This window comes from Suillus paluster, assembly GCF_016628075.1.
Source record: "Suillus paluster strain FC165 chromosome Unknown EDB91scaffold_9, whole genome shotgun sequence".
NCBI classification, from domain to species: domain Eukaryota; kingdom Fungi; phylum Basidiomycota; class Agaricomycetes; order Boletales; family Suillaceae; genus Suillus; species Suillus paluster.
This window is the reverse complement of record NW_024537569.1, coordinates 540747-557389: the sequence shown is the minus strand read 5'-3', so window position 1 is coordinate 557389 and position 16643 is coordinate 540747. Positions and strand designations below refer to the sequence as shown.

Genomic DNA, 16643 nt, shown 5'->3' with positions numbered 1-16643 from the left:
GGCCTTGGAAAGGGGCACCTAATGCCGTGCCAGTCTCCATATCCCACACTCGGATGGTCTTATCATGAGAGCCAGATATAATGCGAGTACCATCAGGTGAGATTGCGACAGAGTTGACATACTCAGTGTGGCCTTGGAGAGGGGGACCCGACGCCTCGCGAGTCCCCATATCCCACACCCGGATTGTCTTGTCCCATGAATCAGACACGATGCGCTTTCCATCCAGCGAGATTGCGACACACTCAACAGACTCAGTGTGCCCTTCTAGGGGTGCACCCATTGGCTCGCCAGCCTCTGCATCCCACACCCGAACCGTCCCGTCATATGAACCAGACACGATGTGTTTCGCATCGCGTGAGACTGCGACAGACTGAACCCGGCCAGTATGCCCTCGGAGAGGGGCACCCAATGCCTTGCCAGTCGCTGCATCCCACACCCGAACTGTCATGTCATATGAACCTGACACGATGCGATTTCCATCCGGGGAGAATGCAACAGATGTAACACATCCAGTGTGGCCTTTGAGAGCGAAGCTCAATGCCTCTCCAGTCTCCGTGTCCCACACCTGGATCGTTCTGTCACTTAAACCACCGACGATGCGTTTTCCGTCTGGCGACATTGCAACCGAGAAAACCATGCCACGCCCATGGAGTATCTTTTCCATCTGAGGCCACTTTACGACATGGCCAGCAACGATGCGGGGCGTGCAAGGGAACTTTGCGGCGAACTTGCGAAATATCATCGACTGCGTTGGAGCGAATGGCAGAGCGGACAAATATAAATGTGGAGTGCTGTGTAGAATGGTGGGTGCGAATGTTCGAACGAAACGCAGGGTGTCCCTGGCAGCCTCGCCGGTATGGGTATACTGGGTATGGCCCTATAATTACTACGCGTAAGAATCTAGTGAGTCTAAGAATGAGCTCGAACTACGCACCACAAACCAGTCTGCGATGGACAAGAGGCACACCACCGAGCCGCCGACACTTTTCATCAGAGACAGTGCCTCCAACCACCAAAGGAGGCGCTCTCCGTCGAAGAGAGCTTCGATTTCCTTAGCGAGTGATGGTTCAAAAGATGTGGCTGCCACATGCGTCCCCCAGAATCGACACGAGTATGATAGCTCGGCCGATATGGACACCTTCACTCGTCTCTCCAAGTCAGCGACAGCGGAATTGGCCAGGTAAGAACTTTCCAAGGAGCAGATGTTGAATCGAAGCCCGCGCTCCATGACCCGGAGCGAGGCCAAGGCAAGATCGCTCTGTACCGATGAGATGTCGACGAAAAAGTCGTGGCTCCGTGACTCATCTGTGAGGAAGTCATAGAAAGATGCGTGGAGGGGGCGTATGGAAGTTTGAGAATCTGTGGTCCCGGTGAGAAGCGAGCTCAGTGGCCGAATAACCCGCTCCAATTTGTAACGGCCGCGCCCATCAGGAAAATCCCGACGAATCGCGTTCAACGCAGCGACGGGAAGCGGTTCCAATGATGCGAGGATTTGCCCCATAACAGACCGAAATATGGGGATGGCTTTCTCGCGCTGACCCTCTGGCATGGTGTCTGCCAAGATCAGTCTATACATGGCATCCAACAGAGGTGTTCCTTTTTCAGATGCAGTTCCGATTACAGCTTCGAAAAGGTCCATCAGATCTGGGCCCACTGTGTTCGTGTCACTTATATACTCGCAGGCAAGACGAGCCCATTCGAACAGGCCATCAGATTTCTCGGCGAGCGTCTTGAAGTGCGCATCATTAAATATATGACGCAGATCTTCCAGTCTGTTTGAGATATACAACTGGATATCTTGCTCTGTCGTCACGGGCGAGATATCGTCCAAGGAGACTATGGCGAACATGCGATGCGGTGTGCAGGACGTTATTGATATCTTCCAGTGGGCGGGACGTGACGAGAATACGGAAGTTGTCAGGGAGTTTGGAAGAGGTGTTCAGTTTGCCAGCGAGCAGACGAAGAATTTGTTCTCGGGAGGCCTTCTTGCCACTCTCGTCCAATGCCTCGATGACTATCAGCACGGGAGTAGTGATGGCTTTGGAGGCCTTCCCGACTGGTCCAATGACTAGCTCCTGCCATTGCCTTGCGATGTCTGTGGTATCCTTGAGTTCGTTGCGATCGTGAATCGCACGCGCCAGCGTTCGCCGCACGGTAGGATCACATCTGGCCAAATCGCGAGCGATCGTGGTGAATATTTTCTCGTGGCGAAAGTCAGCTCCTCGTGTGCGATCGAAGCAGAAGAAGGCTCCTAGACCCCCCTGCTCACTAGACCAGTTGGCTATTGTATGAGCGATAGCTGATTTGCCTTTCCCTGCAGTGCCGGACAACCAGAAGATGGACGGCACGTCCTTCTCCGTGCTACAGATCCAGGACTTGATCTCGGACAGAATGTCCTCCCGAGTGCCTGGGAGACAACGTTTGGAAGTATTGAAACCAGCACCATCAGCACACATCATCCCGCTGAGGTCCAGATCCTCCCCTAGGCAACGCGTCGTCGAACGTCAGCGAACATTCAGAGTGAATTGGAGTCAACTCTTACCGGCACGGTGAATGATTGTCACAGCGTCACGAATCGCTTGATCTCTGAACTGCTGCATGAGACTATCCAGAGCCTCGCTGAAGCTCTGAATCTTGGCATCTGTTTCGCTGACGATGTTTTTGCCAAGTCTTACCCCTGCGCGAAGAGACAATGTTGAGTGACAGGCGATGCAGTAGTGCGATCGACTCACAGGCGCTCTTTGTCTCAGAGTAATGGGTGATGAAATCGGCGCATTCCAGCGTCTGTCGCGCTATCTTTCCGTATATCGCTACCATCGATTCAATTTTGGCCAATGCTTCATCTTGCGTCATGAAAGCATAGATCTCTGACATCTTCTGGAGCAGACTAGACACAGCAGCATCGCGGTCTGCCTGAGCGATGATCATCTGTCACTAGATATCAATAACCTGCGAAGGTGAGAATATGGAAGCAAGAGCACCTTCGACGCGAAGGTGAATATGCTCAACGCCACCTTTGCATAGGGATGGACCTAAGTAACAAGGTCAGTCGGTTACAAAATCGAGATAGACGCTCGTACATCTGCAAGCCCATCAGCGACGGAGTTGAACAACTTCAGTGGTCCAAGAATCACGGAGAACGTGTCAATGGTATTTGGGATGGATTGTAGGTTGTCGGATGGTGAAGCTATATTTTGGGCCATTCCTGGGACATTTTTCATGCCTTCCATATTTTTGGAGGCATCAGCGATTTTTTCATCTACAAACTTCGGGTTAAGTTGTTCGGCCTGATGACGGAACTTAGTACATTATCGAAAGATAGATAAGAGCGTCCGATCTACAACAGTGGAACTTACGTTCGCAGCGCGGGCATCAGAAGCCTGTTCGGGAGTGGGTGCCACGGTGAGCGTTGAATGATCCTGCCCCAGCAGTAAGCAATGATGATCGGATACAGGATATGCCCAGAGTCGATATTGCACCTACCTGAGTTGTCTGAGTGGTTATGGGATCCTGTGCCCCGGAACTTGCAGCCGCGGGTTCAGGGATCGGAGACTGTCGAGCGCTTCGAGTGGAACGGTTGGTCACCTTGCCCAATAAATTGCGTACCGATCCTGGAGGTTTTGTGCGAGATTCATCCCCTGAAGGGGGGAGAGAGGAGACCTAGAAAGTCATGATTAAACACAACGAATAGACGTAAGCTCAATATTGAATACCTCAAATTCGCTGTCTCCACTCTGCGCTGGCAAATGAGGGTTTGAGTGGCTTCGCGGGCCCAGCAATCGCGAAAGCCGTTTCTTCATAACTGAGACTGAGTCTAAAGAGGTTTCTAGGTGAAAGAGGACGTGGATGGGACGTAAGGTCGACAAGCGCCCACCCGCAGAAGATATTTACATAAGTAATGATGGAAGCGCTTATCACTTATCATGCAATTATTGGGGGCCGAACTTCAAGCTTCATCGATTGGCATGGTTGAAACATTGAAGACAGATTGGTCAGTACTGGTGTTCTGCATATCACAGGCTGCCCGGTAGCGAGGTCCACGGATTGCCTGCCTTTGTTTGCCAGCGTGCAATGTGCATGCCTGGTTAGACGTGCGCCGAATACACTGACTTCTTCCACAACCCCTTATCCCATGACCCAACCTATTAATTAACCCGGGCGAACCGCTACTACGCCAAGTCTAGATACATCCAGTTTGGCATCCTCGGCCTCACCTACTTCCGCCATTTCCCATCAGCGGCGCACCAAATACTACATCCAATCCTGCACAACTGGAATTGCGAGCCGTCTTTTGCTATGTCACCAATCACATACAACATCGGTTCCACAAATCAATCAGTCTATTTATCCGCGTATTTGTCTCCCCCACCAATACTCCGACTGCTGTTTACATATCCTCTGTCATTAAACTTGAAGAATGTGTATGTGATCGGGATGGCAGGGATTGAGGAAGAAGGTATCTCTTTCATCGGGGGAACAGTATGCAAATAGTCCTTCGTGCACCCCGCCCACCACTCATCCATCCATAGACAACCAGGACCTAGCAGACTGCACCCTCGATCCATTCTCATCATCAAACTTCACACTTGACCCAGATGTTCAAGCCGTACTTTGTGGCTCAGACCTCAGCGTAAAGTATACCAAGCTATCAAAAACTTTCCAATACCTCACACGAAACCCCGGCTGCCAATTCTCGGTCACAAATGAAGACAGCACATTCCCGAGCGCGGATGATCGCTTGCCTGGAGCTGGAGCCATCAGCGCTCCATTACGCTTGTGCTGGAGAAGGATCCGATAAGTATCGGAAAACCCGCAAAGACGATGTTGGATTGTATTCAAGCCAAGTAAGTGGTCACCCCATCTAGCTTGTGGTGCTTTTCATCAATGCGCTTTTTGACAGGGTGAAATTCGATCCGAAACGCACGATAATGGTCGGAGATCGCTTGAACACTGATATTTTATTCGGACAAGCTGGAGGTCTTGCGACGCTCCTTGTTCTGACGGGTGCGTATTCAAAGTCAATAATCAATACTTGGCATGAACATTGTGTCCTCAGGCATCACATCGAAGCAAGATATCACCGGCCCACATGCTTCACCAATAGTACCCGACTACGTCACCCAGTCTATCGGAGAACTTCGCATCCTCGATGGAAAATAGTTTTAGTCTTCTCCCGTGCATAGAAGGGGCTAGTCCTCAGAAGAGTGGATTAATTAGATATCTAGAGCTACAATTTGAATAGAAGGAATTAGCGCTAATGTCACGCCTGCCTGAGGATGAAGAGTCGCACAGTGGCGGGAATGCAGGGGAGTCATCGAGCATGGGAAATGGTCCGTCGAGCTCGAATATTTCAATTGTTATCGACGACTAGCTACCTTGAAGTAATTAACTGCTATTTAACCCCATTAACCCCAGTTATTTCGTAGTTAATTCAATCCAGGACTCACCAGTTATAACCTGTTTAGTTATGACCCGGGTTAGTAACAACACTGGTCACTCACCCCGATTTTTGATCTCAGCGCTCATCGGCAAAAGAACTAACCACGAACATCCGCTGCACAACCCTTCCTACTGCCTCTCACATATACTCATGACCTCGCTCCAGCGCCTCCTAATAATTACCACCATGAATGATAGAATATATGGAATCGTTAGAATTCTGACATCATGTATTCCCTCCCTCTCTATGTATCGTTGTGCCACAGGGAGACGACATGATCAGCAAAATATGTAACCCAAGACTTCGGGGTGAGGAACTGATGAGTGACAACGCTGCATCAACATCATGCCGTCAAGGTGGATAGCTTGAGTCGTGGGGCAAGGCCGCAAGGACCATTATCCCCTTGCAGAGGCCAAGCACGCGAAGAAATGAAGTTATAGCAGCGCTTGGCACTAAAATAAAACCAGGAAGTACATGGGGTACTCATCTAGGACACGATGCGACACGCATGGTCGTTTCCTGGTAGGGGTGTAAGATTTTCGCTAGCTTGATGCCTATTGTAAGATTACCTGACCTATGCCAGAAATGGTTAGTCGTGCCGAGGTCGGACCCAGTTGTTCTGCCGGTCACCGTTACAGGCGCTACATAGTATTTCCTCAGACTCGTAATATCGTGAGGTTATAGAACTCACCAGTGGTATTCATCTTTACAACAGCAAATCTTTCTCTTTGCGTTCACTTCCTGCTTCACAGACAGCACTCAGATGGTAGCAACCGATCTACCACGATCCCTGATTCTACCACCTGGACACTCGAAACTTCTTGGATGTGATATCCTGGAATGCAATATGAAGACCAGACAGGGCCGCCTGGTCGAGTCATACTAACTTTTTTCGAATAGGGGGCGAGTGAGCTGGTAGACACGCGCGTCATCAAGACAGGTCAAACACAATAAAACATAGCATGCTATGCAACTAACCAGACATTTTTGATACCCTTGTACCTTCTGCATCGGCGCATCTCAACCAAGGAAACACCAGACAAGGTCAGCCAAAACGCACTCAATTGCATAAACATATCTATCGAGGGTGGGTTCTCCCCAGCTAACAAGCTCCCCGGGTGCACGAGAAGCAAGCACAGAGGAACACGGGAGGTCTATACCTGAAGGTGAATATGAAACTGCGGTACAACTGTGACCATCATGATAGTGCAGCTACGCACCTTGATCTTTGAGACGAACCTGCCAGATTCCAGAGGGTAAAATTTGTCGGACGTATTGAGCCTCGTTAGCGTATTATAGGACGCCACAGATAAATAATATGTCCCTTATAACTTCACATGGGAAAGGAAGTTGTCCTTCCGAGTTGCATGATTTATGGAAATTTTCGAAGGTGATCAGATGAAGACGCCTAGTGGTACACATAGAACCGACTGACCATGAGCGAACAACATCCATGAATTCTTGCATTGGTTGAGCACGCGGTCAATATGCGCCCCTCGACCCTCGGGCGGCGTGAAGCGTCCTATTATGGTTGTGTCTACGCGGAGCTTACTTCAGCATAAAATAAAGCATCAAGCGGACTTTCAAACTATTTCTCTCATCAACCAGCTCGAAAGCCACGAATGCTCGTCACGCACAGGGTTGCTCCATGCACCCAAATTTCTGAGCGGGTTAAGGTCTGAGTATTCCAATCCCCCCCGATAGGCTCTAGCAGAGCCCAGCTGTAATCAGCTGTACGACGTTCCAGCAAAACAGCTTTCGTTTCTCCTATCCCGAAGATTCTGCTTATGGCAGAGGAGGGCGAGAATGAAGGCTTTGAAAACGTCGCGGGGATCGGGCGAACTTGTGTCTGTTGTTTAGCAGCCAGTCATCGCTATCGCGTGTGCGCCTGTGAAGAAGGCGCTTAAGATGATTACACAGTACGTGACGAGGAATAATTCAAGTTCGCTATTGCGTTAGTAGCTTGACTGAGTGCAGGCCACCATAAAACTATGGCGTGAATATGTGGTTACCAGTATTGATAGCCTGCCACTGCGGGTAACAATCTGACGAGTGCTGCTTATGTTGCCACTGTTGGTAGTCTGGCTCAGTTGCGGGGCACTGACGAGCTGTGGCGAGCATATATTCTGTCCCACGGTCAGAGTAATCATGAACTGCCTCTATGACTCGGAGGCCAATACCTCCTTGCGTAAGGGGCGAGAGGCTAACTACCTCTGCGTATGAGGCGCGGTTGGTTGCATCATTATGCGATGGGACTGGTTTGCCCTTGAGCTCGCTTCGTGGCTCGCGTATCCTTCGTGGATCGTGAAACTCGATTCAGACTACTCTCGGACTGGTTCTCTTGAATTTTTTCCTTGCTGAACTCCTTTGTGGAGTGTCGTCTTTTCGCGAAGTTTTCATTTGTGCTTGTTATCTGTGTATCGATATGTGGGCATTGCTTAAAGAAGGTAGTGTCCTAGTCAGTAAATATTGGTGATAAATGTGTTGATTCAGGTTGAGATAGACAATGTGCATGCTACGCGCTGTAATCCGCGCTGTTTGCGGGATAAGTTCGCTCCGTCTCCCTCCTGCTAGCATTCCAATAATATATGGCGTCCCACTGTCGGTTATTAGACATACCATCTCCGTCTATGTTGCTGGGCTCGACGGAAATCGCGACCCATATATGTTATTGCAAGTGTTGTGAACCGGTACTCCTTACTGATTTTTCAGCCCACATACTGGCATTATATCCAACTTACGAGGCTTAAGCTTACGACTCGGACTACTGGGGCTGCAGTACTGTTTATATTTTCAAATCAACATCATATCTAGGTCTTCGAGATGCAAGGGGCCCATTACTCCAGCGGCAGGGAAATTTGACCAAGTGCAACAACCCAGCAATCAACTATGTAAAGGTTGCTCCATGAATGCCCGCCAATGCGAAGGCAGGACATCGACTCACCCTTGTGACATGCGAGCTCCCTGCTATCTTGAGGGTCCTTCTACATTAGAAAAGGGAGAGGCAACGCAAGACGTATAGCCATCATTGTCAATCTATCACAAGGCGCAAGGCTCAGAAGGGGATGCAAAGCAAACTACTCATACTCACGGCACACATATATCCAGAGCAGCAGCCTGGCAAACCGAAGCCGCAAACGCCGCCAACCTCGGCGCATTGTGAATCCCTGCTGAAAACAGCTGGTGTCGCACTGACAGACATAGATGCTGTCAAAGCAGCCACGACGGCGAGAAAGGAGAAACGCATTAGATGTACGAGGAGATGTGGGATCTATTAGACAGGTTCTCGATTAACTCTGAGGTAGTGCGTGGTAGGGAAGACGGCAGTCTGACGGCTGGCTTTTTATGTTCTGAAAACATGCTGGGAATGAACCATGGATGGCGTAATAGTTATTCTTCATCGGCTCGGTGACTGGTCGGGTCCGATTAGACAGCCTATGCAACGTTCGGCTCCATCTAGTGAAGAGAAATGGAACCTAACAATACAATAATCAATGACATACTTGGTCCAACTTACGATGTCGAATGTTTTGCTAGCCGCAAACCACAATAAATCTGCGCAAGAAACTGATACAGTAACAAATATAACTGACCTGCAATACTGCATGACGTCCCCCCGATGCCGTTGTTTGCACGATGGAGTAGCGTTACAAATGGTCCCTGCGGTTCAACTTGGCTAGCTGCAAATGGCATCAGTTGAGACGCTGACGTCTTAATGCAAAGATATCCCAAATCGCTTACTTCAGATGAGTAAGAACTTTGCAAAATAGTAATGCGATATGATTCGTTAAGACGCTGTCGCCTGGTCAACCGACCGCCAAGTTCCTCGATATTCGCATCGTGCGACATGGTTGAAACGTCACCTCAATATCGTATCTTACTCTTGCTAGGAAGAGAATGTAGGTACATCTGACATCTACGAGAGATCGCCGCTGTTCAAAGTCGGGCAGCTTTGGTACAGTGCAAACGTCATTCGACCGCATGTGCTTGAAATGAAGTGGTTGAAGTACCCACAGACGAACGGATGATACTGATAGCATGTTGCACACACGAGCAAGTAGGGAACATGCTGCGTAGTATTTAGGTGGTCAAGCAACCGCTGAGACCAAGGATGCTGACGCTCTTCGTCAGATGTGGTACGTGGTGCCTTGAATCGTGTCCTCAGCAGACAACGTTATTCTGGACATCCGTTGATCAAACATCGACCCATGATGGAAGGCCGATACTGTTTTTCTGTATCAGAAAGGTGGATATAGAATTGCGCAAGCACGGTACCGTCAGTGGGACCCACCCCGATTTTTGAGATGATGGAAAACGTTGGAGATGCAAATTTTAAAAGACATATTGTATCCCACAGTCCACTATAGCTAGTAGAGAGGACTACTTGACCAGGAGACAATATGTCCTTTACAACTTCATGAAGTAATAATACTCCACCAACGCTTCAGCGCCCCAGTTGCTGCGTAGTTCATGGACTCTCGATTGGATGCACTATGAGCATTGCAATCGGACTTTGAAACTATTTTTCTCCATGGTTGCGGTATTCGAACCCCAGAAGGTGTGACAGGCTCAGCATCAGTGTTGCCGAATGCAAACAAAGCGGAGACTCAACCAAGCCGAGAGTATGATTTCCCAATCTAGCCTGACCGTCATTGTGGTGGACATAGAAACACCTGGAGTAGATTCAGAATGGTGTATTTCATATATGTTGAAGTTCCTATGTTTATAGGTTAATGGGATCTGGGTGGATCTTGGATTTAGTGTCCAAAAATCACTCATTTTGGGTACACTCGCACAATGTTTCATCTCGGGGGGGCTTATTTTAAATATTTGATTTGCTGATGTGCAAATGCATCTATGTTTGGACTCATCTTGAGAGACACTTGAAATCAGAGCGATACTTTTGGGATAGTTCAGGGACACTGTCCCCTAAGTACCTCCCCACCAATGAGAGCGCACGTTTATGGCTGAAGAAAACTTCAAATGTGAACGTAAACTAGGCCGTCTCTCAGATGTGGTTGTAAGGTAGTGTATGCACGACAACGAGTAAAGTTAGATGAGTTGTATCAACAGTGGAAGCTATGTAGCGCATTAATTTGTTGGTGAGGGTGCATTGCAATGATCAAACTCGTCCATAATGGATCGCGGGAGAACACGATGGTCGCGAAATTTCTTACTGCCCATGCAGCCTGTGTACTATTAATCAATAAATCTTGCAAACCGCATGGCGAAGCTGAAAATTGGACGATCGACGATCAAAATATTGATGCCCACCATGCCTTGAGGCCTGCACCACGACGCTTTCGCGAGCGCGGCTGGTCTACCATGAGCTCTACAGGTGATGCTCTCGGCATCACGGCACCTCTTGCATTCGGAGTCGACAGACTGCTAGGAAGGCAAATTTACAGAATCACAGTTAACTCACTCATATCTTCACTTCTGCTGATTCGGAAAATATCAACGTCTGCGCGAAGGCGTTTTCTATGCTCTGATATTACAGATTTTGTCCTTGTTTCCTTGTTGAATAGTTAACTTCTGTTTTGTGTTTTGTCACTCAATGTAACGCTTTGTCACGTGACGTTCGTCGAATCCACAAATCCTCTACCTTACACGTATGCGTCGTCGAGAGCCCAGTGAAAATAAGCCAATCCTCATAGGCAAACAGGTCCAATTTTTGCCTGTCATCCCTCGCGAGGAGTCTACCCAGATCATCTGTCCACCCCCGTCTTCCCCCCAGCCAGCGTAGACGAGCACGCTGACACTCCCCCCGCCCAAGTTATCTCTCCAAGCGAGTCAGACCCGCTACCGAAAGCCACCGTATCTGAGGAGACAGACATCAATGCAGAGCTCCATTGGATCGGCCAACACTGCGCTCTCGAGGAGAAGGAGGACTGGGTTGCTCGCAGTACTGGTGGTTCTGCTTTGATACAATGTACTGTGCGTGTGTCTGCAGCCGTGACCCTTGACACCGCCGGGCTTCTGACACCTCTCACTCTGCTCCCCGCTCCTGCTCCTGTCTACTCCTGCCTGATCTGACCTGCTGGAACGTCCCGCTGGAACGTCCCGCCGGAACGTCCCGTGACACCATACAGCCACAATAGACAGCCAGCGCATTCCGTGATGGTCTCCATTGCGCAAGCACCCCTCCTAACTTCTCCAAGGCCCGTATATTTTTGGTTCATGGAACTCGATTCTGACTCGTTGCCGAAAGGCATCGCACCTGAGGAGTCGAAGCAGAGATACAGCCACCAAAAATAGCCAACAGACTCGCCTATTCCACGTTGTGCTTATCGTTGCAGGCATTACTCAGTGTCGTGGCTTGTTACTCTCGTCGACGGCCCCCCTTTAGTCAACGCCATCCCTCCGTTTAACCAAGCCCTGGATCAGTACATCCCACACAACTTATTGGTGCGGGAGACCAGTCTATCAGCACTAATTACAGGACTTATGTGGGAGTCACGGACTTTCACGAGCGCCTTGCATCGATTTTGGCGCACTGCGACCTTATCTCACACCGCCTTACATCAAATCTGGCATAGTAACAGCGCTTTCTTCTTATGATGCGATGCGTTGCCCACTACACCTTCATCTTATGGTGCCCTACATCGAATCTAGCCTAGCGCGACCTCAGCATTATGATGGCTCCATTGAATCTGGCCTACTGCGACCTCATCTCACGATGGCTTGCAACGAATACTGCGGACTCTTATGATGGTTTGCATGGAATCTTGCCTACTGTTGTGTTGCATTGAACTGCGGACTCCTATTATGATTATCGGCGTTGAATATGGCCTACTGCGGACTCATCTTATGAGATCTAGCAGCGTGTAAGGCTCTTTGAAGGCACTGAGCACCCTCGGCTACTGAAATCTTGTGGCCGACGGCAAAAACATGTTCTTATTTTCGGTGAGGCAGGTATGAGCACGATCATACGATAACTTAGTGTGCGGTATGTACTTATATAACATGCCATTCAGCTCTTGAATGTCATCAGTTCCCTCCAATCCTCCCGTATAATCATGCTACAATTGCCTGACCTGCGCATTTTTGACAACACCCAGCTCATCCTTGGTGCTGCAGCTTGTCTTGGGGTAGTAGGAGTGATCCTTAAGGCTTACCTTTCTAAGTCAGGGAGCCGTCTTCCTCTTCCACCTTCCCCTCCCACTCGGAGATTTTGGGGGCACGACGTACCCATTGAGAAGTAAAGTTTCACCATTGCAGTCGTTACTTTCAATGCTAATTGCCTCCGATAAGCCCATGTCTTACTGTAGGAAAATGGATTGACGAGTACGGTCCTCTAGTCACCATTCGCGTAGGACCTCATAAAATGGTCATCATCGGCCGTTACAATGTTAGTCCCTGCAAACTGAGTTATCGTATCCGACTCTAAATCGTGTTGCAGGCCGCGGTGGATATCATGGAGAAGCATGGCAGCTCGCTAGCTGATCGCCCTCGCCTCGTTGCTGCTGGAGACATCCTTACTGGTGGGATGTCTATCATATTGACACATGTCGGGAACAGGTTGCGTCGGATGCGTAGGTTCGTTTGTAGCCCGCGATACTCTACGAATGGGCCTTCTCTTACTGTGCAATGTTGCAGAGTACTTCATTCGCATCTCCAGCCTAGAGCAGCTGCAGAATATCAGCCCCTGCAGATGTTACACGCAAAATCTACTGTCCTCAACATTCTTAAAGATCCATTACAATTTCCAGCAGCATGCCGGAACGTAAGCGCTGCTCTAGATTCGGGTTATCATGGTACATTACTTACAGGTACTTTGAAGTTATGCTGCCACAGTCATTATGAAAGTTGCGTATGGGAAGAACACGCCCACGGCTGCAAGCGATCCCGAAATCGAACAGATTCGCGAGCACATACAATTCCTTGGTAGCCTCTTGCGCCGCCCTGGTTCTTACTGGGCAGACTTCATACCGTGGCTTCAATACATTCCTTCGTACGGCCGAGAGTTGAAACAGAGGTTCATGAGGAACAAGCAGCTTTACACCAGTCAGCTGAACCGCGTGAAGCAGCAAATAGTACGCATTACCTTGCCAATCTTCAACGTGATATCTGAATTGTTCTACGGCAGAGCAATGTGGACGCTGGCCCTTCGTTCGGAAGACATATGCTAGAAAATGCTCAAGACCACGGTTTGCCAGAGATGGATATGGCTTTTCTTGCTGGATCTTTCTTCGCAGCTGGATCTGATACGGTGAGGTGTCTTGTGTGGTTGATTCCGAAGATATGTGGCTGACACAAGACATTAGACTACTTTGGCAATATGCACGGCGCTCATGGCAGCCGCACGTTTCCCCGACGAGCAAGCTAAAGTACAGGCCGAGATTGATGCGGTTGTAGGAAGGGAGCGAGGTAGCTTTCTTCATATCGCAAGTTTATACATTTGAAGGATGTCCCCACTTACAGCACCGACCTTCACTGACTTTGAATCCCTTCCTCATCTGCATGCCTTCGTCATTGAGGCTTTAAGATGGAGGCCGCTAATTCCCAGTGGTAGGTATCTCCATTGTCAATTCTGTGCTTGAAGTTCACAATGTTCAACGTTAGGAGTGGCCCACCGAGCAACTGAGGATGTGATTTGGGCAAGTACTTTTGAACTACTTTTTGTGCAGATGATAATTTGGCATCAGGGAGACTATTGTATTCCAGCTGGGACTATTGTTTTTGGTAATCATTGGTAAGAATCGTCCTTCAAGAGAATAACGAGGGACTGACGGTTACTGCCTCAGGTCCATCTCTCGAGACCCAGACGTCTTCCCCGAGCCGGAATCGTTCAATCCTGAGCGCTGGATTACCGATCCAAGGTCTGATGAGGGACGATATCAAACAATTCTTTACCTACGGGTTTGGTCGGCGGTAAGCAACCGTCCTTCATGATATTCTTTTAACTGACTGTGTTCCAAGTGTATGCCCCGGTCAACATATTGCGAACAGGTAACGGTTTCCTTCTACGCACATGATCCTCCGAGTTCATTTCGGCTGCCACAGATCGGTGTTCATAAACTTGCTCCTTATTTTGTGGGCCTTTGAGCTGACTCTGAATCCTAAAAAACCACTGGATGACATGGGGTTCATGAGGGGAGAATCCCATCCGGGTATTATTGACTTTAAGGCGAAGTTTCCAGACGCAGAGATTAAGCGCATGCTGCGGGCTTCTTCTGATGTCGCGGGAGAAGACATCGACACCTAGAGATCTGCTGGTCCTCTACAGTGCGTTAGAAGCACAAGGCAGCACCTCCGAATTAACCTCGGACATTGTTTGATCGTGAATCTATGTAGAAGTTGTACAGTTCTGTCCGTCCTTCTCGTTCGCAGTTTTCGTTCTGTTCATATGCAGTGCCCACTTTGTCCGTTAGTTGTCGGTACTTATATTTATTCATGAACTATATCTTTGACAATACTAGAAGCTACTGCTTGGGATTCAACTAAGTAGGTTAAAGAGAGAGACTGGAAGACTAGGAATATCGCAAGCTCTGCCGACGCGTCGCGTTCGCATCCCGATTTCAATTGTGCATTGCTGGCAGATTCAGTTCCAACGGATCATCCATCTGGCGCCAGAGATGAATGAAAAGTACCTATCTATGCCGCTAGGCCCTTGCGATCGGACATTGAACGAGACCTCGCGCGTTTCCCGTCTTGATGAATATGATATATATCTTTTTTAAGACTTGGACTACGAGACGGATGTTATTGACTATTGGGTGACTATCCGTAGGCTAAATAATGCAGAATAGATTATGACGGACTGGTGTCGGCACTGCTCAACTCGTGCTCTGGCCGGTCGCAGCTATACGTGACTGTGCAGTCTGCTGATACAAATTTTAAAATTTCAGCTGAATTTTTTACCAGGGAGCTCAGGGATTGGACCGCCTAGTTGTTCCTGTATATTGCAAGAGGTTGGGACGAGGCAGCGACTATCGCTATGCTGAAGATGAGTAAGGCGGGGACCTTCAATGGTAGATTAGTCAGCGGATAGCTCAGGCGTAGTGGCCCAAAACGGATATAATCTGTCAATTCTAATCGGATTAATCTGTAAGGGCCCCCCCCCCCAAATTCGACCCAAATGAACAGCGGCATCGCGGCACGACTTCCTTAAATGGTATTTTTAATTCTATTTTATTCTATCCCGCAATATTTGGGCCTACGGATAGTCACCCATTAACTGCACGAACACTTCAGCGATAAACTACGATTTGGACGTGTGCGTCTGTAGACTGCGCTGGATACCCTCCTCATACTCATCCCTCTAGCTCAGGTGCTCGACTTATGATACTTTTTGATTTTCAAGTTTATGACTCGAACCACTAGGGCTGCAGTACTTCAGTCACACCCATGTCATGTTCTCAAGTCAATATAGTCAATATCATATCGAGTCTTCGAGGTATTCTATTCGAGGGTCTCCATTGCTCAAGCGGCAGTGAAATTTGTCCAAGGGTTACAGCCCAGCAATCAACTATGTCAGAATTGCTCCATGAACGACATTGCCAATATGAAGGTAAGGACATGACTCACACGTGCGAGCTCGAGGGTCCTTCTCAACTGGAGATTCAATAGGCGCGGCAAGACATTGAGCCAGATTTGTCTTCCTATTATATGGAACAAAGGGTGAGTCAAAGGTATGCAAAGCAAACTAGTCATACCCACGTCACAAAAATATCCATCACAGCACTCCTGGTCAATCGAGCCGCAATCGCCGCCTCTCCCAACGCATTGAGAGTCTCTGCTGAAAACAGCTGGTGTTGCACTGACAGACAGAGATGCTGTCAACGCAGCCACGACAGCGAGGAAGAGGAAACACATTAGTTGTATGAAGTGATATAGGGGATCTGTCAGACAGGTTCTTGAATGATTCTCAGTCTGACGTAGTGCATGCTCGGGAAGACGGCTGGCTTTTATGTCTTGAAAACCTCATTAACCGTTCTGGGAATGAACAATAGTGGGGTAATGGTGGTAATAGTGATCGTCCATTGACTCGATGACCAGGCAGCCTGCAGGAGACATCAACAAATGGATGGGTATTACGAACCTGTGATTAAAGTGGAAACTCACTAACAGTGGACTAGGACTGGATTGGCGTCATTCATTGAGACAATTCGGATCCGATTATTAGCTCGCAACGTCCAGCGGTTCTAGCTGGTGAGGAGAAATGGAGCCTAACAGCATATGGGTAGACAACTAATGTGAT

General features: G+C 48.8%; 7 protein-coding genes across 7 annotated transcripts; 3 read left to right on the top strand and 4 right to left on the bottom strand.

Moving 5' to 3' along the window:
* Positions 1-1933: 1933 nt before the first annotated feature.
* EDB91DRAFT_878551 (uncharacterized protein) lies at positions 1934-3905 on the bottom strand. Its single transcript, XM_041328691.1, has 9 exons — positions 3714-3905; positions 3484-3660; positions 3357-3419; positions 3081-3287; positions 2982-3032; positions 2733-2928; positions 2543-2677; positions 2295-2482; positions 1934-2068 (listed from the first exon to the last, which is right to left on the bottom strand). Exons 1-9 carry the CDS (start codon positions 3798-3800, stop codon positions 2018-2020), a joined length of 1155 nt encoding a protein of 384 aa, XP_041180738.1. The 5' UTR covers positions 3801-3905; the 3' UTR covers positions 1934-2017.
* Positions 3906-3959: 54 nt separating this feature from the next.
* EDB91DRAFT_1344937 (HAD-like domain-containing protein) lies at positions 3960-5160 on the top strand (the record flags this gene model as incomplete). The annotated part of the gene is made up of 5 exons (XM_041325825.1): positions 3960-4479; positions 4538-4696; positions 4762-4844; positions 4901-5004; positions 5057-5160. The coding sequence occupies exons 1-5, from the start codon at positions 4297-4299 to the stop codon at positions 5158-5160; spliced, it is 633 nt and encodes a 210-aa protein (XP_041180737.1). The 5' UTR covers positions 3960-4296.
* A 971-nt stretch (positions 5161-6131) lies between these two features.
* On the bottom strand, positions 6132-6963 carry EDB91DRAFT_1113877 (uncharacterized protein). The gene is made up of 3 exons (XM_041317877.1): positions 6661-6963; positions 6419-6600; positions 6132-6352 (listed from the first exon to the last, which is right to left on the bottom strand). The coding sequence occupies exons 2-3, from the start codon at positions 6514-6516 to the stop codon at positions 6187-6189; spliced, it is 264 nt and encodes an 87-aa protein (XP_041180736.1). The 5' UTR covers positions 6517-6600; positions 6661-6963; the 3' UTR covers positions 6132-6186.
* A 1232-nt stretch (positions 6964-8195) lies between these two features.
* On the bottom strand, positions 8196-8721 carry EDB91DRAFT_1113865 (uncharacterized protein). The gene is made up of 3 exons (XM_041317876.1): positions 8532-8721; positions 8385-8476; positions 8196-8327 (listed from the first exon to the last, which is right to left on the bottom strand). Exons 1-2 carry the CDS (start codon positions 8685-8687, stop codon positions 8408-8410), a joined length of 225 nt encoding a protein of 74 aa, XP_041180735.1. The 5' UTR covers positions 8688-8721; the 3' UTR covers positions 8196-8327; positions 8385-8407.
* On the bottom strand, positions 8581-9141 carry EDB91DRAFT_1113862 (uncharacterized protein). The gene is made up of 3 exons (XM_041317875.1): positions 8927-9141; positions 8873-8896; positions 8581-8852 (listed from the first exon to the last, which is right to left on the bottom strand). Exons 1-3 carry the CDS (start codon positions 9045-9047, stop codon positions 8731-8733), a joined length of 267 nt encoding a protein of 88 aa, XP_041180734.1. The 5' UTR covers positions 9048-9141; the 3' UTR covers positions 8581-8730.
* A 1913-nt stretch (positions 9142-11054) lies between these two features.
* EDB91DRAFT_1245113 (uncharacterized protein) lies at positions 11055-11476 on the top strand (the record flags this gene model as incomplete). The annotated part of the gene is made up of 2 exons (XM_041322498.1): positions 11055-11182; positions 11230-11476. The coding sequence occupies 2 exons, from the start codon at positions 11055-11057 to the stop codon at positions 11474-11476; spliced, it is 375 nt and encodes a 124-aa protein (XP_041180733.1).
* A 983-nt stretch (positions 11477-12459) lies between these two features.
* On the top strand, positions 12460-14648 carry EDB91DRAFT_1235723 (cytochrome P450; the record flags this gene model as incomplete). Its single annotated transcript, XM_041321356.1, has 13 exons — positions 12460-12641; positions 12695-12791; positions 12843-12979; positions 13040-13197; positions 13238-13476; positions 13530-13652; positions 13708-13810; positions 13865-13951; positions 14006-14040; positions 14089-14135; positions 14273-14314; positions 14363-14392; positions 14447-14648. The coding sequence occupies 13 exons, from the start codon at positions 12460-12462 to the stop codon at positions 14646-14648; spliced, it is 1482 nt and encodes a 493-aa protein (XP_041180732.1).
* Positions 14649-16643: the final 1995 nt, after the last annotated feature.

Bases quoted from the DNA above. Each gene is read 5' to 3' on its own strand.
- EDB91DRAFT_878551 (XM_041328691.1), bottom strand. From the start codon at position 3,800: ATGAAGAAACGGCTTTCGCGATTGCTGGGCCCGCGAAGCCACTCAAAC. The intron at 3,288-3,356 runs GTAAGTTCCACT...TTCCGTCATCAG, and splicing joins CTGATGCCCGCGCTGCGAAC to GCCGAACAACTTAACCCGAA. The intron at 2,069-2,294 runs GCTCATACAATA...GGCAGGAGCTAG, and splicing joins GGAAAGGCAAATCAGCTATC to TCATTGGACCAGTCGGGAAG.
- EDB91DRAFT_1113877 (XM_041317877.1), bottom strand. From the start codon at position 6,516: ATGTTTATGCAATTGAGTGCGTTTTGGCTGACCTTGTCTGGTGTTTCC. The intron at 6,353-6,418 runs GTTAGTTGCATA...CGTGTCTACCAG, and splicing joins AAGGGTATCAAAAATGTCTG to CTCACTCGCCCCCTATTCGA.
- EDB91DRAFT_1113865 (XM_041317876.1), bottom strand. From the start codon at position 8,687: ATGCGTTTCTCCTTTCTCGCCGTCGTGGCTGCTTTGACAGCATCTATG. The intron at 8,477-8,531 runs GTGAGTATGAGT...GCCTTGTGATAG, and splicing joins GCTCTGGATATATGTGTGCC to ATTGACAATGATGGCTATAC.
- EDB91DRAFT_1113862 (XM_041317875.1), bottom strand. From the start codon at position 9,047: ATGCAGTATTGCAGGTCAGTTATATTTGTTACTGTATCAGTTTCTTGC. The intron at 8,897-8,926 runs GTATTGTTAGGT...TCTCTTCACTAG, and splicing joins CAAGTATGTCATTGATTATT to ATGGAGCCGAACGTTGCATA.